Source organism: Danio rerio, chromosome 20 (genome assembly GCF_052040795.2).
Source record: "Danio rerio strain M-AB ecotype USA chromosome 20, GRCz13ab, whole genome shotgun sequence".
Lineage (NCBI taxonomy): Eukaryota > Metazoa > Chordata > Actinopteri > Cypriniformes > Danionidae > Danio > Danio rerio.
The window spans coordinates 39,784,642-39,812,503 of record NC_141040.1 but is presented as its reverse complement, the minus strand read 5'-3'; the positions used below and the strand labels follow the sequence as shown (position 1 = coordinate 39,812,503).

At 35.0% G+C, this 27,862-nt stretch overlaps 2 protein-coding genes across 2 annotated transcripts in view; both read left to right on the top strand.

The window, feature by feature from the left end:
* Window positions 1-27,862, top strand: part of adgrf3b (adhesion G protein-coupled receptor F3b) — a 671,400-nt gene that overhangs the window by 528,793 nt on the left and 114,745 nt on the right. The window lies entirely within an intron of this gene.
* Window positions 1-27,862, top strand: part of adgrf6 (adhesion G protein-coupled receptor F6) — a 180,486-nt gene that overhangs the window by 82,481 nt on the left and 70,143 nt on the right. The window contains exons 99-149 of the mRNA XM_087298451.1: window positions 12-158; window positions 3,479-3,625; window positions 3,788-3,940; window positions 4,049-4,204; window positions 4,345-4,491; window positions 4,592-4,750; window positions 4,880-5,026; window positions 5,201-5,347; window positions 6,082-6,228; window positions 6,437-6,589; window positions 6,698-6,853; window positions 7,030-7,176; window positions 7,278-7,436; window positions 7,567-7,713; window positions 7,815-7,961; window positions 8,657-8,803; window positions 8,909-9,061; window positions 9,170-9,325; window positions 11,338-11,484; window positions 11,586-11,744; window positions 11,875-12,021; window positions 12,125-12,271; window positions 12,964-13,110; window positions 13,216-13,368; window positions 13,477-13,632; window positions 13,820-13,966; window positions 15,608-15,766; window positions 15,896-16,042; window positions 16,146-16,292; window positions 16,986-17,132; window positions 17,238-17,390; window positions 17,499-17,654; window positions 17,828-17,974; window positions 19,431-19,589; window positions 19,720-19,866; window positions 19,972-20,118; window positions 20,410-20,556; window positions 20,870-21,022; window positions 21,131-21,286; window positions 21,462-21,608; window positions 22,055-22,213; window positions 22,343-22,489; window positions 22,596-22,742; window positions 23,335-23,481; window positions 23,898-24,050; window positions 24,159-24,314; window positions 24,491-24,637; window positions 26,546-26,704; window positions 26,835-26,981; window positions 27,087-27,233; window positions 27,525-27,671. Coding sequence (XP_087154577.1) covers window positions 12-158; window positions 3,479-3,625; window positions 3,788-3,940; window positions 4,049-4,204; window positions 4,345-4,491; window positions 4,592-4,750; window positions 4,880-5,026; window positions 5,201-5,347; window positions 6,082-6,228; window positions 6,437-6,589; window positions 6,698-6,853; window positions 7,030-7,176; window positions 7,278-7,436; window positions 7,567-7,713; window positions 7,815-7,961; window positions 8,657-8,803; window positions 8,909-9,061; window positions 9,170-9,325; window positions 11,338-11,484; window positions 11,586-11,744; window positions 11,875-12,021; window positions 12,125-12,271; window positions 12,964-13,110; window positions 13,216-13,368; window positions 13,477-13,632; window positions 13,820-13,966; window positions 15,608-15,766; window positions 15,896-16,042; window positions 16,146-16,292; window positions 16,986-17,132; window positions 17,238-17,390; window positions 17,499-17,654; window positions 17,828-17,974; window positions 19,431-19,589; window positions 19,720-19,866; window positions 19,972-20,118; window positions 20,410-20,556; window positions 20,870-21,022; window positions 21,131-21,286; window positions 21,462-21,608; window positions 22,055-22,213; window positions 22,343-22,489; window positions 22,596-22,742; window positions 23,335-23,481; window positions 23,898-24,050; window positions 24,159-24,314; window positions 24,491-24,637; window positions 26,546-26,704; window positions 26,835-26,981; window positions 27,087-27,233; window positions 27,525-27,671 — 7,686 coding nt within the window. The remainder of the gene's footprint in view (window positions 1-11; window positions 159-3,478; window positions 3,626-3,787; window positions 3,941-4,048; window positions 4,205-4,344; window positions 4,492-4,591; window positions 4,751-4,879; window positions 5,027-5,200; window positions 5,348-6,081; window positions 6,229-6,436; window positions 6,590-6,697; window positions 6,854-7,029; window positions 7,177-7,277; window positions 7,437-7,566; window positions 7,714-7,814; window positions 7,962-8,656; window positions 8,804-8,908; window positions 9,062-9,169; window positions 9,326-11,337; window positions 11,485-11,585; window positions 11,745-11,874; window positions 12,022-12,124; window positions 12,272-12,963; window positions 13,111-13,215; window positions 13,369-13,476; window positions 13,633-13,819; window positions 13,967-15,607; window positions 15,767-15,895; window positions 16,043-16,145; window positions 16,293-16,985; window positions 17,133-17,237; window positions 17,391-17,498; window positions 17,655-17,827; window positions 17,975-19,430; window positions 19,590-19,719; window positions 19,867-19,971; window positions 20,119-20,409; window positions 20,557-20,869; window positions 21,023-21,130; window positions 21,287-21,461; window positions 21,609-22,054; window positions 22,214-22,342; window positions 22,490-22,595; window positions 22,743-23,334; window positions 23,482-23,897; window positions 24,051-24,158; window positions 24,315-24,490; window positions 24,638-26,545; window positions 26,705-26,834; window positions 26,982-27,086; window positions 27,234-27,524; window positions 27,672-27,862) is intronic.

Here is a 27,862-nt window from a genome sequence, read left to right as displayed (position 1 = left end):
TTTCTCAATAGATAAAGATGAATGTCTGTTCAGTCCACCTGTCTGTGGTCCATATTCCAACTGCACAAATGAATTAGGAAGTTACAATTGCTCATGTTTGGATGGTTTCACTGCAATAAACTCAAGCTTCTCCGTCAGCATCAACAACACATGTGAAGGTAAATTCTTGCATGTGATTTTGTATGTAGTTTTGGAAAATAGCTTTGCATGTCTATATTTGTTATTGTTTTGATTTTGTTAAGGAAATGTGTTTAACAGTATGTTTATTATCTTTTTAAGATAACAATTAGGATCCTTGTTTATTCTCTGTAGATTCAAAATGCACAATAAGATTCTAAAATGTTTGATGTTTTGTAATTTTTTAAAGATCATATAAATAAAGTTGGTGGTAAAAGATAACTTTAATAATCAGTTAATCTGGGGCCTCATGTGTCAATGCTGCGTAGGCACAAAAACTTTGCGTACGCCAGATTTCACGCTCACGCTTGGATTTACTAACAATTAAATGAACTTGAGAATGTGCGTTGCTCCACGCCAACTTCATGTATGGCGTACAAGCATTTTTTGTGTGTGTTTGTTTTATTTCCGTTGGCCTCTCCTAGAGACAATTATGTTAAATTGCACACTACAAAGTATATTTGAGCCGTGCAATGACAGCTATATGTGATGGGATCATCCGCATGTCTAGCAGGTTAATAAGGTTTTCATACTGTGCAGTTGACCAGCCAAATATGAAAGCTCAATTTGCAGCGGTCGCCGGGCGGTTTTACCAAAGTAATCTGAGCGATCCACTGCACGCACATTGCTATAAAGGCACCATCTGAAAACAAATTTGCACATGTGAATCAGAAACATTTCCATTCGATAAATGTGCAAATAATATGTGATGCTCAAATGCGCCTAACATAATACACACACTTATTAATGATTCCTACTTGTCTTCCTCGTGATGAAGAGTAGGCAACATTTGATACAGTATGTATTGGGGAAAAAAAGAACCATGAGTTCATCCGATGCTGGATCCTAACAGAGTTCATGCTCGAACGTGCCAAAACATGTTTGCCATGCGCTTTACGAGCTACGCCACTCACACTGCTATAGACACTACAACGTTTTGCACCTTTACACCAGACCATTTCTTTTTTAATTACTCACAATGCGATGTTCTCTATTTGTTCTTTTGTTATTAATTCCGGAGGACAAACTTGCAAATAACACCGTTTTTCTCCCGTCAACCTCCGATAGGAGCACCTCCCATTCACATTCTGTTCAAAGTTTCTCTTTTTGCTTGCTTTTGCCATTGCTTTTTCATTTGGTTTTGCCAAAGTAGAGTCATTAGCATATTCATATGGGGGAGGAGGCAGGGAGGGGATTTGCGCTCATGCATGTGCGCTCAGTTTCATGTTAATTTGCATGTACAAAGAGAATATGCGTGGGATTTCGCAAACGCAGTGTTTCATACATCTGAATTTTTTACATTTACAGCTTTGTGCGTACGCAATGTTTTAGTATGATTTTAACGCAAGTCTTCATACATGAGGCCCCAGGTGTCTTTAAACACTTTAATCATGAGACCTGGTGTCTTTAAACACTTTAGTCATGTGACCTGGTGTCTTTAAACACTTTAGTCATGTGACCTGGGGCCTGTTTCAGCAAGGAGGTTCAAACAACTCTGAGTTTTTAATCTCTCGGTAAATCAACTCAGAGTTCAAGTTTAAACTCTGAGTTTTTGGTTTCAGAAAAGCGGATCTGAGTTGGGTCAATCAACTTTGAGTAGACCAACTCAGAGTTAAGCGTGCACACCATGACTATAAAAAAGGCATTATTAATGCAGCGCAGATATTACGAGTGACCATGGCAACATCTTAAAAAAGAGATCACTATTCCTTTTCTGCAGCTGAACTTGATGTGATCATGCAACATTATAGAAAATATGAGTGTATATATTTTTAAAAAGAAGCAACCATCAGTGAAACAGAGACAGTTAGCCTGGAAAAACAGCTGCTCAAGTTAATGCCTAATTTTAATTTTAAAATATTTAAATATTTAAGTATAATAAAATAAGTAATGTAATGTTTGATGTTTATACATTTTTTCTAAACTTTTATACACGTTTATCAGTTTTAATAGATTTAACAGTGCACTTGTGTGTCTGCCTTTTTTCTTGATCAAGTGATAGAGTTTGATATAACATTTAGAGCAGTACTAAAAATATTTTTTAGAAAGAATAATAATACCATTAATCTAGTTACAGTACATGTCGAAGGTCAATGAATTTAAAATAATTATTTATTGTTCTGTGTGTGACTAAAAGGTAGGCATTATCTATATTTCCATCCAAATATATTACATAAATTTATGTGCAAATCAGGAATATTGTATAAAAGATGCGAATAAAGCAGCGTTGCCATCCAACGAGTCAAAGAGAACAAAATCTTCACTTCCTGATTTACTGGTGCCAAATATCGACAGTAAAAACAGAATTTACTGTGGTAGAAGAAGCTGCGTCAATTATATATTTAATAAATGTACTTGCGCCTCAGAAGACAATGAACACGTGGGGGCGTTTGAAGCCATGAGACGTGGAGACTCTTGACACGCGTGCTCGGAGGTTATTATATACACTAATACCGAAACAGTTAAGGCATTTTAGAATGACAAAAACAACATTTAAGACGTGTTACAGTGTGCTCAGCCTGCTGGTTTGTCCATTCATACACGTTTTCATCATCATATGATGACCTTTTTTTAAAGCACATACTGTAATTTGTTCAGTAAAAGTGTTTCCATCGTAGTTTATGCACATATTTTCTATCGAATAAAAGTTTATCCTGCTCAATTATGCATGTTTTTTATGCATATTTTCAAAAGTTATGTGCATCATGATGTTTCCATCAATCGTTTTTATGCACATATCCAAAATGAGCATTAAAATAGGTTGGTGGAAACTTAAGGCTGAGGCGAGAAATGCCGCTTCGTCTTTAAAAAAACGGGAGGAGACCGACAGAAACTCTGAGTTTAGAGATTAAAACCTGCTCCTGACCAGGTTAGGTTCACAGAGTAAGTTACCACAGTAACTGACTCTGAGTTAAAGTTACCTCTCTTTTAGAAACAGGCTTGACTTACCCTGCCTTCTTGAGTTTAACAAACCTGCCATTTTGAAACGGAAAACCCAGAGTTTCTCTCATTTCAGGGTTAAAATACTCATAGTTTTAACTTAACCTCCTTTCTGAAACAGGCCCCTGGTGTCTTTAAACACTTGCACACTTTGTGATCTTGATAACTTACAGACAACACTGCTGGTGATCATTACACAAATATTATTTCTTACAACTGCATTTGTGTTTTACTCATTCTCTGCTTTTCCATTTAGTTTCTCATAGCCAAACCATAAATAATGTACATGACCCGAGTCATAGTATTTGTATAACTGTTACTAAAAGTGACACTGCTTTTTTCATCTCTTCTCTTAATAAAGATGTGAATGAATGTCTAAAGTCATCAGAGGTCTGTGGTCCAAACTCTCATTGCATCAACTCAATTGGGAGTTTCAACTGTTCCTGCTTGAGTGCGTTTACTGTAACAGACCGAAATCAACCAGTCAGCAACAGTAACCCATGCAATGGTATATATCTAAATGTATTTTTACTAGTATTCTTTTTTTTTTTTGCAAGTAAACCATGCTGAAAAATTTATCCAAAAAGGTGTTATTATTCCTAAATATGTGTTAAAATTATTAAATGTTATTAATTAATTATTTTTTTCTCCCTTCTCTCTTTTTCTACAGTGTCTCTACCTCTGACTGAATATCTGATTGAAATTGAGATCAACAGCATTGATAGTAGGATCACTGATCAGCTGAGGACTCTTCTGATGAATTTCAGTTTGCCCTACACAATCAGTGACAGCACTAACATTACAGAAATCAACATCACTACTGGTATGATCTCTGTTTCTGCTTTGTGATGCTGTTTATCTAAAATTATACATCATGAATACTTCCATAAATGAAGATATGTGATGTTTGGACTCTTCTTCTGCTCTCCAGTGTGTTCTTTGAATGAAACTCGGTATCAGTGTAAATGTGAGGGTCTGTTTGCTTGGCCAAATGACACGTGTCACACATACGAGGCCTGTGATGTCATCACTAATGGTTCATGCACATGTATCCATGGCCTTCCAGCTGATGGACAGTTCTGCCAAGGTGAGACGATGACATCATTCTGCAACATCATCAATTTCTCCCTCGAATAATTACTTTTGGTTTTTTCCTACTTAGATGTCATTGTGTTTTATTATTAGTGTTGTCACAGATTTTGTGCTTGTTTTTGTTTGTTCTTGTAGTTCTTTTGTCAGACTACGTGATTGACATTGATGTGAGATTCTTTGACTTGCTCCTGGTGGACAACTTACGAAATGTTGTCAGAAATATCAGCCTGCCTTTGACTCTGAGCAGCAGCACAAATATCACATATATCGACATGAATACCGGTGAGAACAGAACTGTTCATCATGTCATATACTTAGATGAGTTTGTTTCAGCAGAAATCCACAGATTGAGCACAAATAAATAAATCTCCTTGTTTTACAGTGTGTGGGTTGAATGGAACAGAATATGAGTGCAAGTGTGAGGTGGATCATGTTTGGCCCAGTAACACCTGCAAGGCCTATCAGGTGTGTGATAGCATTGTGGGAAGCACTTGTGGATGCATTCAGGCTCTCCCTTCAGAGGGGTCACTTTGCCAGAGAGGTGAGAAATCCCATTAGATTTCATCTGTACTGAATGTAGTTTTAGTAACATGACCAGTATGAGTTTATTCAGTAACTCCTGATAGTTCAGAAAAACTGTTTTATGCAGTATCATCTTCCTGTTTTTCAGACATCAATGAATGTGAAGATGCAGCGTCAGTGTGTGGTCAATACTCAGACTGTACTAACAGCATTGGGGGTTACATGTGTTCATGCTGGAATGGATTTAATGTCTCTAATGAAGACAGTCCTGTGAGCGTCAACAACTCTTGTCATGGTAAATATCATCAGCTGGTTTTGATTTCTGTTCTGTTTTTTCACTTTAGCATTTTAGAGATCTTTTGTGTGTGAATTAAAACTAGTAATTTAAACTAAATAAAATGCAGCATTACAATAATGGCATCACAATTGAAAGTGATTAAAACAATTAATACAACTTTTTTCTCAATAGATAAAGATGAATGTCTGTTCAGTCCACCTGTCTGTGGTCCATATTCCAACTGCACAAATGAATTAGGAAGTTACAATTGCTCATGTTTGAATGGTTTCACTGCAATAAACTCAAGCTTCTCCGTCAGCATCAACAACACATGTGAAGGTAAATTCTTGCATTTGATTTTGTTTATAGTTTTGGAAAATAGCTTTGCATGTCTATATTTGTTATTGTTTTGATTTTGTTAAGGAAATGTGTTTAACAGTAGGTTCATTATCTTTTTAAGATAACAATTAGGATCCTTGTTTATTCTCTGTAGATGTCAAAATGTACAATGAGATTCTAAAATGTTTGATGTTTTGTAATTTTTTAAAGATCATATAAATAAAGTTGGTGGTAAAAGATAACTTTAATAATCAATTAATTACAATGATCATTACATACAATGCTAATCAATTTGCAGCACAAGTTCTCTATGTACACACATGGTCCACTAGGCTACATGGCATAGAGGTTTTTTCCTGACCTCGTGGGTCAAACGCTGATTTGACCAGTCTCAAAATGCTTCTGAAATTACCAATGCTTTGAATCGCTTTAATCATGTGACCTGGTATCTTTAAACACTTTAGTCATGTGAGCTGGGTGTTTTGGATCATGCTTTGTTGTAGTGTTTCGAAACACTTGCACACTTTGGGATCTTGATAACTTACAGACAACACTGCTGGTGATCATTACACAAATATTATTTCTTACAACTGCATTTGTGTTTTGCTCATTCTCTGCTTTTCCATTTAGTTTCTCACAGCCAAACCTTAAATAATGTACATGACCCGAATCATAGTATTTGTATAACTGTTACTAAAAGCGACACTGCTTTTTCATCTCTTCTCTTAATAAAGATGTGAATGAATGTCTAAAGTCACTTGAGGTCTGTGGTCCAAACTCTCATTGCATCAACTCAATTGGGAGTTTTAACTGTTCCTGCTTGAGTGCGTTTACTGTAACAGACCGAAATCAACCAGTCAGCAACAGTAACCCATGCAATGGTGAGTCTAAATGTATTTGTACTATATATATATATATATATATATATATATATATATATATATATATATATATATATATATATATATATATATATATATATATATATATATATATTTTTTTTTTAATTACATTTTCCAAATATTATTAATTAATTATTGTTAAAAAACACTTAATTGTGTTTTTTCTCTCTTCTCTCTTTTTCTACAGTGTCTCTGCCTCTGACTGAATATCTGATTGAAATTGAGATCAACAGCATTGATAGTAGGATCACTGATCAGCTGAGGACTCTTCTGATGAATTTCAGTTTGCCCTACACAATCAGTGACAGCACTAACATTACAGAAATCAACATCACTACTGGTATGATCTCTGTTTCTGCTTTGTGATGCTGTTTATCTAAAATTATACATCATGAATACTTCCATAAATGAAGATATGTGATGTTTAGACTCTTCTTTTACTCTCCAGTGTGTTCTTTGAATGAAACGCGGTATCAGTGTAAATGTGAGGGTCTGTTTGTTTGGCCAAATGACACGTGTCATGCATATGATGCCTGTGATGTCATCACTAATGGTTCATGCACATGTATCAATGGCCTTCCAGCTGATGGACAGTTCTGCCAAGGTGAGACGATGACATCATTCTGTAGCATCATTAAATTCTCCATCTAATTATTACTTTGTATTTTTTTCCTACTTAGATGTCATTGTATTTTAATATTAGTGATGTCTCAGATTGTTTTTTTTGCTTGTTCCTGTTTGCAATAATATCTGTTTACCTGCAAATTTTTATTCCTGCAGTTCTTTCATCTGACTACGTGATTGACATTGATGTTAGATTCTTCGACTTGTTCCTGGTGGACTACTTAAGAAATGTTGTCAGAAATATCAGCCTGCCTTTGACTCTGAGCAGCAGCACAAATATCACAGATATCGACATGAACACTGGTGAGAACAGAACTGTTCATCATGTTACATACTAAGATGAGTTTAGTTTCAGCAGAAATCCACAGATTGAGCACAAATAAATAAATCTCCTTGTTTTACAGTGTGTGGGTTGAATGGAACAGAATATGAGTGCAAGTGTGAGGTGGATCATGTTTGGCCCAGTAACACCTGCAAGGCCTATCAGGTGTGTGATAGCATTGTGGGAAGCACTTGTGGATGCATTCAGGCTCTCCCTTCAGAGGGGTCACTTTGCCAGAGAGGTGAGAAATCCCATTAGATTTCATCTGTACTGAATGTAGTTTTAGTAACATGACCAGTATGAGTTTATTCAGTAACTCCTGATTATTCAGAAACACTGTTTTTATGCAGTATCATCTTCCTGTTTTTCAGACATCAATGAATGTGAAGATGCAGCGTCAGTGTGTGGTCAATACTCAGACTGTACTAACAGGATTGGGGGTTACATGTGTTCATGCTGGATTGGATTTAATGTCTCTAATAAAGACAGTCCTGTGAGCGTCAACAACTCTTGTCATGGTAAATATTGTCAGCTGGTAAAATAAGCAATTTAAATGAATAAAATATGACATTACAATTGAAATAGGATTTAAATAATTATTAATTTTTTTTCTCAACAGATATTGATGAATGTCTGTTCAGTCCACCTGTCTGTGGTCCATATTCCAACTGCACAAATAAATTAGGAAGTTACAATTGCTCATGTTTGGATGGTTTCACTGCAGAAAACTCAAGTCTCTCCATCAGCATCAATAACACATGTGAAGGTAAATTCTAAATTAATTAGTATATAATCTAGGAAGCTAACAAAATATACTTTATGCCATTTTTTGTAACATAATTTTCTAAATATGAATTAAGGGTAACACTTAACGACTGTATATAGTTTTATTAGGTAATGCATTTACTAACACAAACAAATAACAAGCTATAAATGTATTAAATTTCTGAAAATAAAGTTGGCAGATTGTGTTAACTCACAATGCATTAGCTAATGTTAACAAACACAACTTTGTATTTTATTATTGCATTATTAGTAAATGTTTGACTATGATAAATAAATGCTGTACAGAATTGTTCAAACAATTCATCACCTTAGATTTATAAGTTTCTATCTGACATTTTTGTCAATATTGAGTTATTAATATATTCTCATTAAATGACAACTTATTTACATTATAGGATGTTTTTTATAAGTTGTTTACAATTTAGGACTTTTTATTTACAAAAACAAATGTTACACACATACTGTTTGCAATGGAATGCAACAACTTTGAAGCTCAATATCTCAATCATTCAGAACGCAGATAGAACCTTATAATTCCAAGTTGCCAAATTGTAAAATGTGACCAAATTAGCTTTTATATGTGATTTTTTTATATATTTTTTGCATTGATTACAGTTAATATTAACACATAATTTGACCCCTACTAAACTTTTCCATCTCTTGTCATAAAAAAAGATGTGAATGAATGTCTAAAGTCACCTGAGGTCTGTGGTCCAAACTCTCATTGCATCAACTCAATTGGGAATTTCAACTGTTCCTGCTTGAGTGCGTTTACTGTAACAGACCGAAATCAACCAGCCAGCAACAGTAACCCATGCAATGGTAAATATGTAGATAATACATTTAAATTTTGTGTTGTCCTCCTTGATCTTCATGCATGTAAAAGGAATATTGATAATTTGTGGATTTTCTTCTCTTTTTCTGCAGTGTCTCTGCCTCTGACTGAATATCTGATTGAAATTGAGATCAACAGCATTGATAGTAGGATCACTGATCAGCTGAGGACTCTTCTGATGAATTTCAGTTTGCCCTACACAATCAGTGACAGCACTAACATTACAGAAATCAACATCACTACTGGTATGATCTCTGTTTCTGCTTTGTGATGCTGTTTATCTAAAACTATACATCATGAATACTTCCATAAATGAAGATATGTGATGTTTGGACTCTTCTTCTGCTCTCCAGTGTGTTCTTTGAATGAAACGCGGTATCAGTGTAAATGTGAGGGTCTGTTTGTTTGGCCAAATGACACGTGTCACGCATATGATGCCTGTGATGTCATCACTAATGGTTCATGCACATGTATAAATGGCCTTCCAGCTGATGGACAGTTCTGCCAAGGTGAGACGTTGACATCATTCTGTAGCTTCATCAAATTCTCCATCTAATTATTACTTTGTATTTTTTTCCTACTGTAAAATTACATATTTCATGCTTTGTTTATTCTCCACAAATAAACAGGTAACACATCATAATAATAATAATATAGATTAACTTGCACGCATATTCACATTAATAATCTGTGACAAACTATACTGTAGATTAAAGTGCTCGCATATCTACACCATTATTACTGTAGTAAATTAACTCAAAGTTATTCTTTCCGCGCCTTTTCCGCAGTTATAATGTTGCGAGTTATGATTCAGATTTCAAGGCTCGTGTACCTTCTAGAACAGGGGTCACCAATCTCGGTCCTGGAGGGCCGGTGTCCCTGCAGGATTTAGCTCCAACTTGCCTCAACACACCTGCCTAAATGTTTCAAGTATACCTAGTAAGACCTTGATTAGCTTGTTCAGGTGTGTTTGATTAGGGTTTGAGCTAAAATCTGCAGGACACCGGCCCTCCAGGAACAAGTTTGGTGACCACTGTTCTAGAACATTATATAGCGGATTAGCTTGGCGGGAGGAAGATTCATTTGAACTGAGCTTCAAATGAATCCACTCTTTTGCTCCGAACAACCGAATCGTTCAGCGATGCAATCAACAAAGTTGAGCAGGGTAGCAAGATCAAAGTTCAACACATTAGATTCATTAATATACACAGGCACCTTTCTTTATACAAAATTAAACTTTATTGACTAATCTAACAAAAACTAACACCTAACACAAACACACATTCATACAAGCATAGGGGAGAGTAACGTGAGGTAAGAGGTTGAGAAGGTGTAATGATGGAAAAAAAAAACTTGGGGTTTGTAAGCACAGACCAAGCAAACCAAACGTAATCAAATTCACTATAACCCTTCTATTGTCTCTTTAGGGTTAATTTAGTTCACACCAGTTTAGATGTTGGGAGGAAGGTAATCCTTGCGGGCTGTTCGTGGTGTCCGAGCTCCCGTTGTTGAGCACGTGGTTGGTTGGCTGATCCTTTGTTCTCCCAAGGGTTGCAGTGTTTGAGGTTGACGTTGCAAAAGTTTCTGAACCTTGAAATGTCAGAGCACGATGCAATTAACCCTTTCTGTCTGGGTTTGTGAGGAAGTTGCTGAGTTTGAAGAAGGTTTCAAAACAGAGGCCTTTGGAGCAGAGAGGGGGGGGGATTGCTTGGAGTTGGGAGAGAGAGGGGGAGCTCCCAGGCCGCGTGTTTCAGAGCAGAGAGAGCCAAGGGAGGTCCCAGGAGAGTTTGAACAGAGAGGTCGGCGAAGAGCAGGTCCCAAGAGAGTTTGACTTGGTCTTCAACTTTTATAGGGCGGGTTCGGATCCACCCTCCATGGAAAGTTGACCAATTAGAAGCTAACTTCCTGGAATATTACATTCATGGGTCTTTGTCCGAGGCAGAATAATTTGCATAGGCAAATTTTATGTAAATCGGGACAAAAATGTTTAAGTCTCTTAAAACATTAATATGTTGCACTCATATTAAAATAAAATGTCAACGATCAATTTGTACAGCGAGTAAGCTTTTCGAAAAGTCCAAACTTGAACAGTATAAAAGGTTGTTTAGCCTAGGTACAGTTAAAACATTATATGCAGGGGTATTAAAACCAAAAATATTAATACAAGAGAAAGGGAAACTTTGCAAAACATATTATTAAACATAAAGAGAGTAAAGTTTATATGAAAACGTCAGTGTTAAACAAGCAGTTTAAAGAGTCCTTTCTAAGTCGTTCCTGTGTTTAATGCCGCATGGCACATTCCTTTGGGTCGTAAATACCTTGGAATCAGGTTTCGAGCCTTCTCTGGGCAAAGTTGGCTGGTTGTGGAATAAAATGCAAAATATTTATGTGTCTGGTCGGCCATATTTGTTACACTACTTAGATGTCATTGTATTTTAATATTAGTGATGTCTCAGATTGTTTTTTTGCTTGTTCCTGTTTGCAATAATCTCAGTTTACCTGCAAATTTTTATTCCTGCAGTTCTTTCATCTGACTACGTGATTGACATTGATGTTAGATTCTTAGACTTTTTCCTGGTGGACTACTTACGAAATATTGTCAGAAATATCAGCCTGCCTTTGACTCTGAGCAGCAGCACAAATATCACAGATATCGACATGAACACTGGTGAGAACAGAACTGTTCATCTTGTCACATACTAAGATGAGTTTAGTTTTAGCTGAAATCCACAGATTGAGCACAAATAAATAAATCTCCTTGTTTTACAGTGTGTGGGTTGAATGGAACAGAATATGAGTGCAAGTGTGAGGTGGATCATGTTTGGCCCAGTAACACCTGCAAGGCCTATCAGGTGTGTGATAGCATTGTGGGAAGCACTTGTGGATGCATTCAGGCTCTCCCTTCAGAGGGGTCACTTTGCCAGAGAGGTGAGAAATCCCATTAGATTTCATCTGTACTGAATGTAGTTTTAGTAACATGACCAGTATGAGTTTATTCAGTAACTCCTGATAGTTCAGAAACACTGTTTTTATGCAGTATCATCTTCCTGTTTTTCAGACATCAATGAATGTGAAGATGCAGCGTCAGTGTGTGGTCAATACTCAGATTGCACTAACAGGATTGGTGGTTACATGTGTTCATGCTGGATTGGATTTAATGTCTCTAATAAAGACAGTCCTGTGAGCGTCAACAACTCTTGTCATGGTAAATATTGTCAGCTGGTAAAATAAGCAATTTAAATGAATAAAATATGACATCACAATTGAAATATGATTTAAATAATTAATAAATCTTTTTCTCTCAATAGATATTGATGAATGTCTGTTCAGTCCACCTGTCTGTGGTCCCTATTCCAACTGCACAAATGAATTAGGAAGTTACAATTGCTCATGTTTGGATGGTTTCACTGCAGAAAACTCAAGTCTCTCCATCAGCATCAATAACACATGTGCAGGTAAATTCTGAATTAAATACTATATAATCCAGGAAGCTAAGAAAATATACTTTATGCCATTTTATGTAACATAATTTTCTTAATATGAATTAAGGGTAACACTTAACGACTGTATATGGTTTTATTAGGTAATGCATTTACTAACACAAACAAAGAACAAACAATACATTTATTACATTTCTGAAAATAAAGTTGGTAGATTGTGTTAACTCACAATGCTTTAGCTAATGTTAACAAACACAACTTTGTATTTTAATAATGCAGTAGTAAATGTTTGACTATGATAAATAAATGCTGTACAGAATTGTTCAAACATTTCATCACCTTAGAATTATAAGTTTCTATCTGACATTTTTGTCAATATTGAGTTATTAATATATTCTCATTAAATGACAACTTATTTACATTTATGGGATGTTTTTTATAAGTTGTTTACAATTTAAGACTTTTTATTTACAAAAACAAAGGTTGCACACATACTGTTTGCAATGGAATGCAACAACTTTGAAGCTCAATATCTCAATCATTCAGAACGCAGATAGAACCTTATAATTCCAAGTTGACAAATTGTAAAATGTGACCAAATTAGCTTTTATATGTGATTTTTTAGATATTTTTTGCATTGATTACAGTTAATATTAACACATAATTTGGCCCCTAATAAACTTTTCCATCTCTTCCCATAAAAAAAGATGTGAATGAATGTCTAAAGTCTCCTGGGGTCTGTGGTCCAAACTCTCATTGCATCAACTCAAATGGGAGTTTCAACTGTTCCTGCTTGAGTGCGTTTACTGTAACAGACCGAAATCAACCAGTCAGCAACAGTAACCCATGCAATGGTAAGTATGTAGATAATACATTTAAATTTTGTGTTGTCCTCCTTGATCTTCATGCATGTAAAAGGAATATTGATAATTTGTGGATTTTTTTCTCTTTTTCTTCAGTGTCTCTGCCTCTGAATGAATATCTGATTGAAATTGAGATCAACAGCATTGATAGTAGGATCACTGATCAGCTGAGGACTCTTCTGATGAATTTCAGTTTGCCCTACACAATCAGTGACAGCACTAACATTACAGAAATCAACATCACTACTGGTATGATCTCTGTTTCTGCTTTGTGATGCTGTTTATCTAAAACTATACATCATGAATACTTCCATAAACGAAGATATGTGATGTTTGGACTGTTCTTCTGCTCTCCAGTGTGTTCTTTGAATGAAACGCGGTATCAGTGTAAATGTGAGGGTCTGTTTGTTTGGCCAAATGACACGTGTCATGCTTACGATGCCTGTGATGTCATCACCAATGGTTCATGTACATGTATCAATGGCCTTCCAGCTGATGGACAGTTCTGCCAAGGTGAGACGATAACATCATTCTGCAACATCATTAAATTCTTCATATAATTATTACTTTGTATTTTTTTTCCTACTTAGATGTTATTGTATTTTAATATTAGTAATGTCTCCGATTGTTTTTTTTTTTTTTTTTTGCTTGTTTCTGTTTGCAATAATCTCAGTTTACCTGCAAATTTTTATTCCTGCAGTTCTTTCATCTGACTACGTGATTGACATTGATGTTAGATTCTTCGACTTGTTCCTGGTTGACAACTTACGAAATATTGTCAGAAATATCAGCCTGCCTTTGACTCTGAGCAGCAGCACAAATATCACAGATATCGACATGAACACTGGTGAGAACAGAACTGTTCATCATGTTACATATTAGTGAGTAGGGCTGTCACTGACAAAAGATTGTCTTAGTTGACCAGAAGTTGTTTATTTAAGCCATTAGCCACCTAATTTCTAATAATTCACCTAATAATAAGTGTTTATGTTCGACATTAAGAATTTGCACATACATAAAACAGCACCATCAAATATTTGAATTATGTATGTGTCTGAAAAAAAGGTATAGAGCTTTGCTGATTATTTATATATATATATATATATATATATATATATATATATATATATATATATATATATATATATATATATATATATATATATGAATAATCAGCAAAGCTTTATGCCTTCTGTTCCTCAATGCCTTTTTATACTGTAGCAATATACATTATAAGTTCAACGCTATTTGCAGCTACTGCGCTACATTCTACCTTTAAACCGTGGCAAAACATTTTTTATTGCACCAGAAATTACATTGACTAATAATATAAATGCAGAATATAATAAATCAAGCTGCATGTTGCTTAATTACAGTAAATATAATGAGCTAATCAAATACATACATCAAATAAATTAGTCAAATGTTTTTTTAAGTTTCATGGCATTCTTAGCTAATTTGAAAACGTATTGTACCGTCAAGTGAGATTTAGATTAAGAATTGATTTAATAGATAAAACTACAATATGCCCAATAAATAAATGCAATAGTAAATTGTAGGGTATTTGGATGAATTGACTAGAAAACAATATTTTAGTTTCATGTAACTGTACCAATATAATTTTATTTTTAATTGTCTTTTAAGGGAGTCTCCACCTCCCATATACAGTATAACTTATAATAGCCATGTAAAAACAAATCTGAATTCTGTTTTCGACCACAACAAATAGGATGATTCTGTTGTACTTTATGCAACACAACAACCTATCAATGTGTTATCCATTAAAAAAGCTGCAATTAAAGTCCGTTGTACACATGTAAAATGATAAAGGTTTTTAACGTTACATTAGACCACAATGTTAGCGTTTAGCCTTAACACGCAACAGCAAGGAAGAAATGAAGGCTTTACAGTGTTTCATTAGACCACTTACATAATGTTAGCTTTAGTCTTAACATGCAACATAACGTGAAGGAAATTAAAAAATATGCTGTCTGGCTATTGCATATAGCGACCATAAGATCATCCACCAAATTGGCATGGCACTTGCATTTAGACTGCTTTTTATCTAGTGTTATGCTTGAGATAATTTCTGTAGTTTACTCTGGCTGTCTAACTTTTTTCATTCACTTTGTCAATTTTCTACTTGATTTGTTTGATACCATGACTTCTCGCCATTAAACAACCACGCTTTTTGCTTACCTGTCCAGGAATTGATGCCCATATTGATTTTTTTAAATTAATTTTTAATTACTACAGTTTTAGTTAATCAATCTTTCTTTCTTTTTTTTGTAATTGAACTATTCGAACTATTATTATTATTATTGTAATTAAATCGAATAATCCAATTAAAAGTTTCAGCCCCATGACAATCCTGTTCTGGTTGACTTTTAATTAGCTAACTATTAGTGTTCAACTTTACTAAGATGAGTTTAGTTTAAGAAGAAATCCACAGATTGAGCACAAATAAATAAATCTCCTTGTTTTACAGTGTGTGGATTGAATGGAACAGAATATGAGTGCAAGTGTGAGGTGGATCATGTTTGGCCCAGTAACACCTGCAAGGCCTATCAGGTGTGTGATAGCATTGTGGGAAGCACTTGTGGATGCATTCAGGCTCTCCCTTCAGAGGGGTCACTTTGCCAGAGAGGTGAGAAATCCTATTAGATTTCATCTGTACTGAATGTAGTTTGAGTAACATGACCAGTATGAGTTTATTCAGTAACTCCTGATAGTTCAGAAACACTGTTTTATGCAGTATCATCCTTCTGTTTTTCAGACATCAATGAATGTGAAGATGCAGCGTCAGTGTGTGGTCAATACTCAGACTGTACTAACAGGATTGGGGGTTACATGTGTTCATGCTGGAATGGATTTAATGTCTCTAATAAAGACAGTCCTGTGAGCGTCAACAACTCTTGTCATGGTAAATATTGTCAGCTGGTAAAATAAGCAATTTAAATGAATAAAATATGACATCACAATTGAAATAGGATTTAAATAATTAATAAATCTTTTTCTCTCAATAGATATTGATGAATGTCTGTTCAGTCCACCTGTCTGTGGTCCATATTCCAACTGCACAAATGAATTAGGAAGTTACAATTGCTCATGTTTGGATGGTTTCACTGCAGAAAACTCAAGTCTCTCCATCAGCATCAATAACACATGTGCAGGTAAATTCTGAATTAATTAGTATATAATCTAGGAAGCTAACAAAATATACTTTATGCCATTTTTTGTAACATAATTTTCTAACTATGAATTAAGGGTAACACTTAACGACTGTATATGGTTTTATTAGGTAATGCATTTACTAACACAAACAAAGAACAAACAATACATTTATTAAATTTCTGAAAATAAAGTTGGTAGATTGTGTTAACTCACAATGCATTAGCTAATGTTAACAAACACAACTTTGTAATTTAATAATGCAGTAGTAAATGTTTGACTATGATAAATAAATGCTGTACAGAATCGTTCTAACAATTTATCACCTTAGATTTATAAGGTTCTATCTGACATTTTTGTCATTATTGAGTTATTAATATATTCTCATTAAATGACAACTTATTTACATTATGGGATGTTTTTTTATAAGTTGTTTACAATTTAAGACTTTTTATTTACAAAAACAAAGGTTGCACACATACTGTTTGCAATGGAATGCAAAAACTTTGAAGCTCAATATCTCAATCATTCAGAACGCAGATAGAACCTTATAATTCCAAGTTGACAAATTGTAAAATGTGACCAAATTAGCTTTTATATGTGATTTTTTATATATTTTTTGCATTGATTACAGTTAATATTAACACATAATTTGACCCCTAATAAACTTTTCCATCTCTTTACAAAAAAAAAAGATGTGAATGAATGTCTAAAGTCATCAGAGGTCTGTGGTCCAAACTCTCATTGCAACAACTCAATTGGGAGTTTCAACTGTTCCTGCTTGAGTGCGTTTACTGTAACAGACCGAAATCAACCAGTCAGCAACAGTAACCCATGCAATGGTAAGTATGTAGATAATACATTTAAATTTTGTGTTGTCCTCCTTGTTCTTCATGCATGTAAAAGGAATATTGATAATTTGTGGATTTTCTTCTCTTTTTCTACAGTGTCTCTGCCTCTGACTGAATATCTGATTGAAATTGAGATCAACAGCATTGATAGTAGGATCACTGATCAGCTGAGGACTCTTCTGATGAATTTCAGTTTGCCCTACACAATCAGTGACAGCACTAACATTACAGAAATCAACATCACTACTGGTATGATCTCTGTTTCTGCTTTGTGATGCTGTTTATCTAAAATTATACATCATGAATACTTCCATAAATGAAGATATGTGATGTTTGGACTCTTCTTCTGTTCTCCAGTGTGTTCTTTGAATGAAACGCGGTATCAGTGTAAATGTGAGGGTCTGTTTGTTTGGCCAAATGACACGTGTCATGCATATGATGCCTGTGATGTCATCACTAATGGTTCATGCACATGTATCAATGGCCTTCCAGCTGATGGACAGTTCTGCCAAGGTGAGACGATGACATCATTCTGTAGCATCATTAGTTTCTCCCTCTAATAATTACTTTGTGTTTTTCCTATATACAGGAGATGTCATTGTGTTTTTATTTTAGTGATGTCTCAGAGTTTTTAACTTGTTCCTCTTTGCAATCTCTGTTTACCTGCTGATTTTTTTTTCCTGCAGTTTTTTCATCTAAATACGTGATTGACATTGATGTGAGATTCTTCGACTTGTTTCTGGTGGACTACTTACGAAATGTTGTCAGAAATATCAGCCTGCCTTTGACTCTGAGCAGCAGCACAAATATCACAGATATCGACATGAACACTGGTGAGAACAGAACTGTTCATCGTGTTACATATTAAGGTGTAGGGCTGTCACTGACAAAAAATTGTCTTAGTCAACCAGTGGTTGTCTATTAAAGCCATTAGTCACCCAATTGCATGTTTAATAAAGTAATTTATTAGGCATACTTAAGCAAATATGGGGGAAAGGATTTGAGTTTACCTGCTGAAAAAGAATGTCATTTGTAACATTGTACAGAAATATTATAAGAATAAGTGTTAATATTCGTCATTAAGAACTCACACGTACATAAAATGGAACTGACAAATTATATAATTAAGGATGTGTCTGGGGAGACAAAAAATAGATAATTTATTAATAAAATAAAATGATAACATTCACACAAGTTACAACTTATGAACTTGCTAAAAATAAAACTCACTGTTTGGTAAAGAAACTAAAACAAATTTATCACAAAGTCCAGCTTTAATAGCCTTGTAGCCCTACAGGGAAAGTCATATGAAAACAATACAAACAAAATAGTAAAATATATTGTTATATTTTTGCAAGTCAAACATATAAATAAACTAATTTAAACACAAATAAGTATAGAGCTAGCAGAAAAGGCTTAAGAGAAATAATGTTGAAAACTCCAAACACAGTCCGTCTGAAGGACAAGCCTTAAAATTAAACATTCATTAATTTTCTTGTCGGCTTGTTCCCTTTATTGATCTGGGGTCATCACAGCAGAATGAACCGCCAACTTATCCAGCACATGTTTAACTCAACGGATGCCATTCCAGTTGCAACCCGTCACCGGGTAAAAAAAAAACATTGAATGAAAAATAAACAGCATTTCATTCAGAATCTTATAAATTAACTATACTATAGCCCAGGGGTCGCCAATCTCGGTCGTGGGGGGCCGGTGTCCCTGCAGGGTTTTGCTTCAACTTGCCTCAACACATTCGCCTGAGTGTTTCAAGTATACCTAGTAAGACCTTGATTAGCTTGTTCAGGTGTGTCTGAATAGGTTTGGAGCTAAAATCTGCATGACACTGGCCCTCCAGGAACAATTTTAGTGAACCCTGCTATAGCCTATATAAAAAACACATATAAACAATATAGACAAACTAAAGCACTGTCTATGGACAATAATAACTGTGTGCTGCGTGGCGCGTTGCCGAGCAGCGCATCTGGTGTGCGACCCACTTATAAAAGCTCAGGTGCGAGCACTAAAATGCTTCTGTAAGCTACAAGCGTTTTTTTCCAACTGGCAAAGCTTTTAAAACACACACAACTCTCAGCGCAAAAACACTTCGGTGAACACGTACCTTGACTGCACCACTTGTCTATTTTTTTTTTTTTTCGAACAATCGACCCACAAAAACTTAGTCTGACTATTAATTAGTGGATGATTAGGGGGCAACTCTACTAAGATGAGTTTAGTTTCAGCAGAAATCCACAGATTGAGCACAAATAAATAAATCTCCTTGTTTTACAGTGTGTGGGTTGAATGGAACAGAATATGAGTGCAAGTGTGAGGTGGATCATGTTTGGCCCAGTAACACCTGCAAGGCCTTTCAGGTGTGTGATAGCATTGTGGGAAGCACTTGTGGATGCATTCAGGCTCTCCCTTCAGAGGGGTCACTTTGCCAGAGAGGTGAGAAATCCCATTAGATTTCATCTGTACTGAATGTAGTTTTAGTAACATGACCAGTATGAGTTTATTCAGTAACTCCTGATAGTTCAGAAACACTGTTTTTATGCAGTATCATCTTCCTGTTTTTCAGACATCAATGAATGTGAAGATGCAGCGTCAGTGTGTGGTCAATACTCAGACTGTACTAACAGGATTGAAGGTTACATGTGTTCATGCTGGAATGGATTTAATGTCTCTAATAAAGACAGTCCTGTGAGCTTCAACAACTCTTGTCATGGTAAATATCATCAGCTGGAAAAATAAGCAATTTAAACCAATTAAATGTATGACTTTACAATTGAAATAGGATTTAAATAATTAATAAACCTTTTTTTCTCAATAGATATTAATGAATGTCTGTTCAGTCCACCGGTCTGTGGTCCATATTCCAACTGCACAAATGAATTAGGAAGTTACAATTGCTCATGTTTGGATGGTTTCACTGCCAGAAACTCAAGTCTCTCCATCAGCTATAATAACACATGTGAAGGTAAATTCTGGAAATTATTTCTTATATAATCTGGGAATTTAGCAAAGCATACTTTTGCCTTTTTTCTCTTTTTGTAACAATAATTTCTTTATACCGGTAAAGAATTAATGATAACACTTTACTACATTATTCCATTATTAATGTTTTAATAATTTGACGTTGTTTTTCATTCTCTAATTTATAGTTTTGCATTCAAACATTCAGTAAAGTTATTTAATTTACTCTGATCATCACATCATAACAATAATTTTTAATAACAACAATACTATTCCATCTGTTCCTTTAATAAAGATGTGAATGAATGTCTAAAGTCATCAGAGGTCTGTGGTCCAAACTCTCGTTGCAACAACTCCATTGGGAGTTTCAACTGTTCCTGCTTGAGTGCGTTTACTGTAACAGACCGAAATCAACCAGTCAGCAACAGTAACCCATGCAATGGTAAGTGCTGGATGTAGAAAATTTTAGAAGCCTGTATATAAAGTATAGTTTGCTTGTGACAATATTAAATAAATAAACAAACTGACAAATAAGTAAATAAATAAAGAAATCTATTATATGGTTTTGTGTGTGTTTTACATCTTCAGCTCTGATAAAAGTTGCGTAAATAAAAGAGCACTGTTTTAAAAAGTAGTTGTTAAATCCTGTTGGTCCAAACATTTTTGTTTGTTCATAATTGTGTGTTATTTGCCCTGATTATCATACATGTAAAGGAATATTGATCCTTTGTGGATTTTCTTCTCTTTTTCTTCAGTGTCTCTGCCTCTGACTGAATATCTGATTGAAATTGAGATCAACAGCATTGATAGTAGGATCACTGATCAGCTGAGGACTCTTCTGATGAATTTCAGTTTGCCCTACACAATCAGTGACAGCACTAACATTACAGAAATCAACATCACTACTGGTATGATCTCTGTTTCTGCTTTGTGATGCTGTTTTTCTAAAATTATACATCATGAATACTTCCATAAATGAAGATATGTGATGTTTGGACTCTTCTTCTGCTCTCCAGTGTGTTCTTTGAATGAAACCCAGTATCAGTGTAAATGTGAGGGTCTGTTTGTTTGGCCAAATGACACGTGTCATGCATATGATGCCTGTGATGTCATCACTAATGGTTCATGTACATGTATCAATGGCCTTCCAGCTGATGGACAGTTCTGCCAAGGTGAGACGATGACATCATTCTGCAACATCATCAGTTTCTCTCTATAATAATTACTTTGTGTTTTTCCCACATACAGAAGATGTCATTGTGTTTTAATATTAGTGATGTCTCAGATTTTTTAACTTTTTCCTCTTTGCAATAATATTTGTTTACCTGCTACTTTTTGTTCCTGCAGTTCTTTCATCTAAATATGTGATTGACATTGATGTGAGATTCTTCGACTTGTTCCTGGTGGACTACTTACGAAATGTTGTCAGAAATATCAGCCTGCCTTTGACTCTGAGCAGCAACACAAATATCACAGATATCGACATGAACACTGGTGAGAACAGAACTGTTCATCATGTTACGTATTAAGGTGTAGGTCTCTGATAAAAAAAATTTCTTGTCAACCAGTTGTCTTTTATTGAAGCCATTAGTCACCTTATCGCCCGTTTATTCCGTTTATTTTGAGTTCATTTTGTGCATTTACATGGAGGAGTAGGGGTGTCCTAATTGTCTTTAGCTTGAAGTCATAGGGCTAAGGGCAAGAGCTAGATAGCACTTGAAACTAAGATTTTCCACACTAGAAACTATGTGGCCTGAAATGATCCACGTCAGAACTGAAAATTCTGTGCGACTGCCACAAGGGGACGTTATTCGGCAGTCGTGTCTAAATGTCGTGTGCAGCGGAAAGGCGGCTTTAGGGGGAAACTCTACTAAGATGAGTTTAGTTTCAGCAGAAATCCACAGATTGAGCACAAATAAATAAATCTCCTTGTTTTACAGTGTGTGGGTTGAATGGAACAGAATATGAGTGCAAGTGTGAGGTGGATCATGTTTGGCCCAGTAACACCTGCAAGGCCTTTCAGGTGTGTGATAGCATTGTGGGAAGCACTTGTGGATGCATTCAGGCTCTCCCTTCAGAGGGGTCACTTTGCCAGAGAGGTGAGAAATCCCATTAGATTTCATCTGTACTGAATGTAGTTTTAGTAACATGACCAGTATGAGTTTATTCAGTAACTCCTGATAGTTCAGAAACACTGTTTTATGCAGTATCATCTTCCTGTTTTTCAGACATCAATGAATGTGAAGATGCAGCGTCAGTGTGTGGTCAATACTCAGACTGTACTAACAGCATTGGGGGTTACATGTGTTCCTGCTGGAATGGATTTAATGTCTCTAATAAAGACAGTCCTGTGAGCGTCAACAACTCTTGTCATGGTAAACATCATCAGCTGGAAAAATAAGCAATTTAAACCAATTAAATGTATGACTTTACAATTAAAATAGGATTTAAATAATTAATAAACATTTTTTTTCTCAATAGATATTGATGAATGTCTGTTCAGTCCATCTGTCTGTGGTCCATATTCCAACTGCACAAATGAATTAGGAAGTTACAGTTGCTCATGTTTGGATGGTTTCACTGCAAGAAACTCAAGTCTCTCCATCAGCATCAATAACACATGTGAAGGTAAATTCTGGAAATTAATTCTTATATAATCCGGGAAGCTTGCAAAGCATATTTCTTACTAATTGTTAATTTTACTGAATTTATTTACGATCTTTTATCTGTATAACTGTAACACTTACTATATGGTTCCATTAGTTACTGTTAGGTAATGTATTTACAAACAAGAACAACGAATTAACAGTACATTTTTAGCATTTCTGAAAGTGAAGTTGTTCATTGTTATATTGTGTAGACTCAATGAAATAGCTAATGCTATCAAGTACAACTTTGTATTTTAATAAAACATTAGTATCTTTAATTATGATTATCAATGTTGTCCAAGTATTGTTGTGTTTTATTTGATGTTGGTACTGTAAATACTTTGAATAACAATAACTGATGGAGTCTTATTGTAACGTGTGACCAAAAGAACTTTTATATGTGGTTTGTTGCATTAATTACAGTTAATATTAGCATAGAATGTGTAATTTTTTCATTCTGTACTTAATTGTTTTCAACACTTACATTTAGTTATTTAAATTACTCTGATCATCTATTCATAGCAATAATTCCTAAAAGCAACAATATTTTTAATCTCTTGCTTTAAAAAAAGATGTGAATGAATGTCTAAAGTCATCAGAGGTCTGTGGTCCAAACTCTCGTTGCTACAACTCAATTGGGAGTTTCAACTGTTCCTGCTTGAGTGCGTTTACTATAACAGACCGAAATCAACCAGTCAGCAACAGTAACCCATGCAATGGTAAGTGCTGGATGTAGAAAATCATTTCAGTGTGCACAAGGCTGTATTTTACCCTTTGGCAAGAAGCCTGTTTGTGGAGCATTGTCTGCTTGAACTTGTTACAGTGTTATACTACGTACGTTGTCCTGGCTAAATAAACTATTTTAAACTGGATTTTTATTTTAAGATAATGTGAAACAAAATGACAATTCATTCTATTATATGGCATTGTGTGTATTTCTGTTCTTTACATTTTCAGTTATGGTAAATGTTACTTAAATATGTGGAAAAGTTTTTAAAAATGCAGTTGTGTTAAATCTTGTTGATACAAACATCATAGTCTGTCATAATAGTCATAATTGTGTGTTATTTGCCTTGATGATCATGCATGTAAAGGAATATTAATCATTTGTGGATTTTCTTCTCTTTTTCTACAGTGTCTCTGCCTCTGACTGAATATCTGATTGAAATTGAGATCAACAGCATTGATAGTAGGATCACAGATCAGCTGAGGACTCTTCTGATGAACTTCAGTTTGCCCTACACAATCAGTGACAGCACTAACATTACAGAAATCAACATCACTACTGGTATGATCTCTGTTTCTGCTTTGTGATGCTGTTTATCTAAAATTATACATCATGAATACTTCCATAAATGAAGATATGTGATGTTTGAACTCCTCTTCTGTTCTCCAGTGTGTTCTTTGAATGAAACGCGGTATCAGTGTAAATGTGAGGGTCTGTTTGTTTGGCCAAATGACACGTGTCATGCAAATGATGCCTGTGATGTCATCACTAATGGTTCATGCACATGTATCAATGGCCTTCCAGCTGATGGACAGTTCTGCCAAGGTGAGACGATGACATCATCCTGCAAAATCATCAGTTTCCCCCTCTAATAATTACTTTGTGTTTTTTCCCACATACAGGAGATGTCATTGTGTTTTAATATTAGTGATGTCTCAGATTTTTTAACTTGTTCCTCTTTGCAATAATATTTGTTTACCTGCTACTTTTTGTTCCTGCAGTTCTTTCATCTAAATACGTGATTGACATTGATGTGAGATTCTTCGACTTGTTCCTGGTGGACTACTTACGAAATGTTGTCAGAAATATCAGCCTGCCTTTGACTCTGAGCAGCAGCACAAACATCACAGATATCGACATGAACACTGGTGAGAACAGAACTGTTCATCATGTTATATATTAAGGTGTAGGGCTGTCACTGACAAAAAATTTTCTTAGTCGACCAGTAGTCGTTTTTTTCAATTAATTCATTAGGCATATTTAAGCAATTTTGTGGGAAACACTTTGAGTTCATAGACTGAGAAAGAATTTAATTTGTCATTTTTTTTTTTACATTGTACCGAAAAAATATAATAATAAGTGTTAATATTCAACATTAAGAAATTACATAAAACAGCACCAACAAATTTTGTAGTTATGAATGTGTCTGAGAAAAAACAACATGAATCTTTAAGGATATTAAGAATTTATTAATAAAATAAAATGACAACATTCACACAAATTACAACTTATGAACCTGTTAAAAATAAAGCACACCGTTTGATATTGAACACACCCCAATCCCAATTCTACCCCTTAACCTTTCCCCTCACCCCTACCTCTCATTTTGCGCATTTAAGTGAAGCAGTAGGGGTAACCTAATTCTCTTTAGCTTAAAAGCGTAAGGCTAAGGGTAAGATATAGTAAGCAGTTGAAACCGAGATTTTCCATACTAAAAAACCAAGGTGTATAATATTTTACAGAATACAGCTTTTACATCGGCAACATGGCTGCAAACACGTACAAGAAAATGCGCAAATAACAAGAAAACAATACAAACTAAATAGTCAAAGATCTTTTCTTTGCTATGAAATATTGGTAAGTCAAATATATAAATCTATCTCTAAGAGGCTCTATCAAGCCTCTTCAGCTGCTCCAGAACGCAGCAGCACGAGTGGTCTTCAATGAACCTAAACGAGCACATGTCACTCCGCTGCTAGTCCGTTTGCACTGGCTGCCAGTTGCTGCTCGCATCAAATTCAAAGCTCTGATGTTTGCCTGCAAAGTGACTTCTGGCCTTGCTCCTTCTTATCTGCTCTCACTTCTGCAGATCTATGTGCCCTCCAGAAACTTGCGTTCTGTGAATGAACGTCGCCTCGTGGTTCCATCCCAAAGAGGGAAGAAATCACTTTCGCAAACGCTCACGCTCAATCTGCCCAATTGGTGGAATGAACTCCCTAACTGCATCAGAACAGCAGAGTCACTCTCTATTTTCAAGAAACGAATAAAACTCAACTATTTAGTCTCCACTACACTTCCTAATCTGCAATTGCCTCTCTGAATATCACACTAACTGTACCCAAAAAAAAAAAAAAACCTATTACTACTAATACTTCCCTTCTTAGACTTTACAGACCTAAAACTTGCCTATAGCACTTATTCATTGTTGCTCTTAGTTGTGTAAATTGCTTCCTTGTCCTCATTTGTAAGTCGCTTTGGATAAAAGCGTCTGCTAAATGACTAAATGTAAATGTAAATAAATAAACTAATTTAAACACAACAAATATAAAGCAAACTTAAAAGGCTTCAGAGAAATATTGTTGAAAACTGCAAACACAGTCAGTCTGAAGGACGAGCCTTAAAATTAAACATTGAATAAAAGAAAGCGTTTCATCGAGAAGCTCTCAAATAAATATGGCATAGCCTATGTTAAAAAACAAATAAAGTAAACAATTTAGGCGAACTAAAAGACTGTTTATAGACAATAGTAACTGCTGCAAAGCCTAAGCATGAGCCTTCAAAAAAATGAATGAAAAATAAATGTATTCAATTATTTAAAGCTTTTAAAACACACACAGCTCTCAGCACAAAAACTCTTTTGATCAACACGCACCCTGACTGCACCACTTGTCTATTTTTTTCTTGCGAACAACAAACCAACAAAAATGCAATCGACAAAAAAAAATATCTGGTTGACAAATAATTAGTGGATTATTAGGGGGAAACTCTAAGATGAGTTTAGTTTTAGGAGAAATCCACAGATTGAACACAAATAAATAAATCTCCTTGTTTTACAGTGTGTGGGTTGAATGGAACAGAATATGAGTGCAAGTGTGAGGTGGATCATGTTTGGCCCAGTAACACCTGCAAGGCCTATCAGGTGTGTGATAGCATTGTGGGAAGCACTTGTGGATGCATTCAGGCTCTTCCTTCAGAGGGGTCACTTTGCCAGAGAGGTGAGAAATCCCATTAGATTTCATCTGTACTGAATGTAGTTTTAGTAACATGACCAGTATGAGTTTATTCAGTGACTCCTGATAGTTTAGAAACACTGTTTTTATGCAGTATCATCTTCCTGTTTTTCAGACATCAATGAATGTGAAGATGCAGCGTCAGTGTGTGGTCAATACTCAGACTGTACTAATAGGATTGGGGGTTACATGTGTTCATGCTGGAATGGATTTAATGTCTCTAATAAAGACAGTCCTGTGAGCGTCAACAACTCTTGTCATGGTAAATATCATCAGCTGGAAAAATAAGCAATTTAAACCAATTAAATGTATGACTTTACAATTGAAATAGGATTTAAATAATTAATAAACCTTTTTTTCTCAATAGATATTGACGAATGTCTGTTCAGTCCACCGGTGTGTGGTCCATATTCCAACTGCACAAATGAATTAGGAAGTTACAATTGCTCATGTTTGGATGGTTTCACTGCCAGAAACTCAAGTCTCTCCATCAGCAATAATAACACATGTGAAGGTAAATTCTGGAAATTATTTCTTATATAATCTGGGAATTTAGCAAAGCATACTTTTGCCTTTTTTCTCATTTTGTAACAATAATTTCTTTATACCGGTAAAGAATTAATGATAACACTTTACTACATTATTCCATTATTAATGTTTTACTAATTTGATGTTGTTTTTCATTCTCTAATTTATAGTTTTGCATTCAAACATTCAGTAAATTTATTTAATTTACTCTGATCATCACATCATAACAATAATTTTTAATAACAACAATACTATTCCATCTGTTCCTTTAATAAAGATGTGAATGAATGTCTAAAGTCATCAGAGGTCTGTGGTCCAAACTCTCATTGCAACAACTCCATTGGGAGTTTCAACTGTTCCTGCTTGAGTGCGTTTACTGTAACAGACCGAAATCAACCAGTCAGCAACAGTAACCCATGCAATGGTAAGTGCTGGATGTAGAAAATTTTAGAAGCCTGTATATAAAGTATACTTTGCTTGTGACAATATAAAATAAATAAACAAACTGACAAATAAGTAAATAAATAAAGAAATCTATTATATGGTTTTGTGTGTGTTTTTACATCTTCAGCTCTGATAAAAGTTGCGTAAATAAAAGAGCACTGTTTTAAAAAG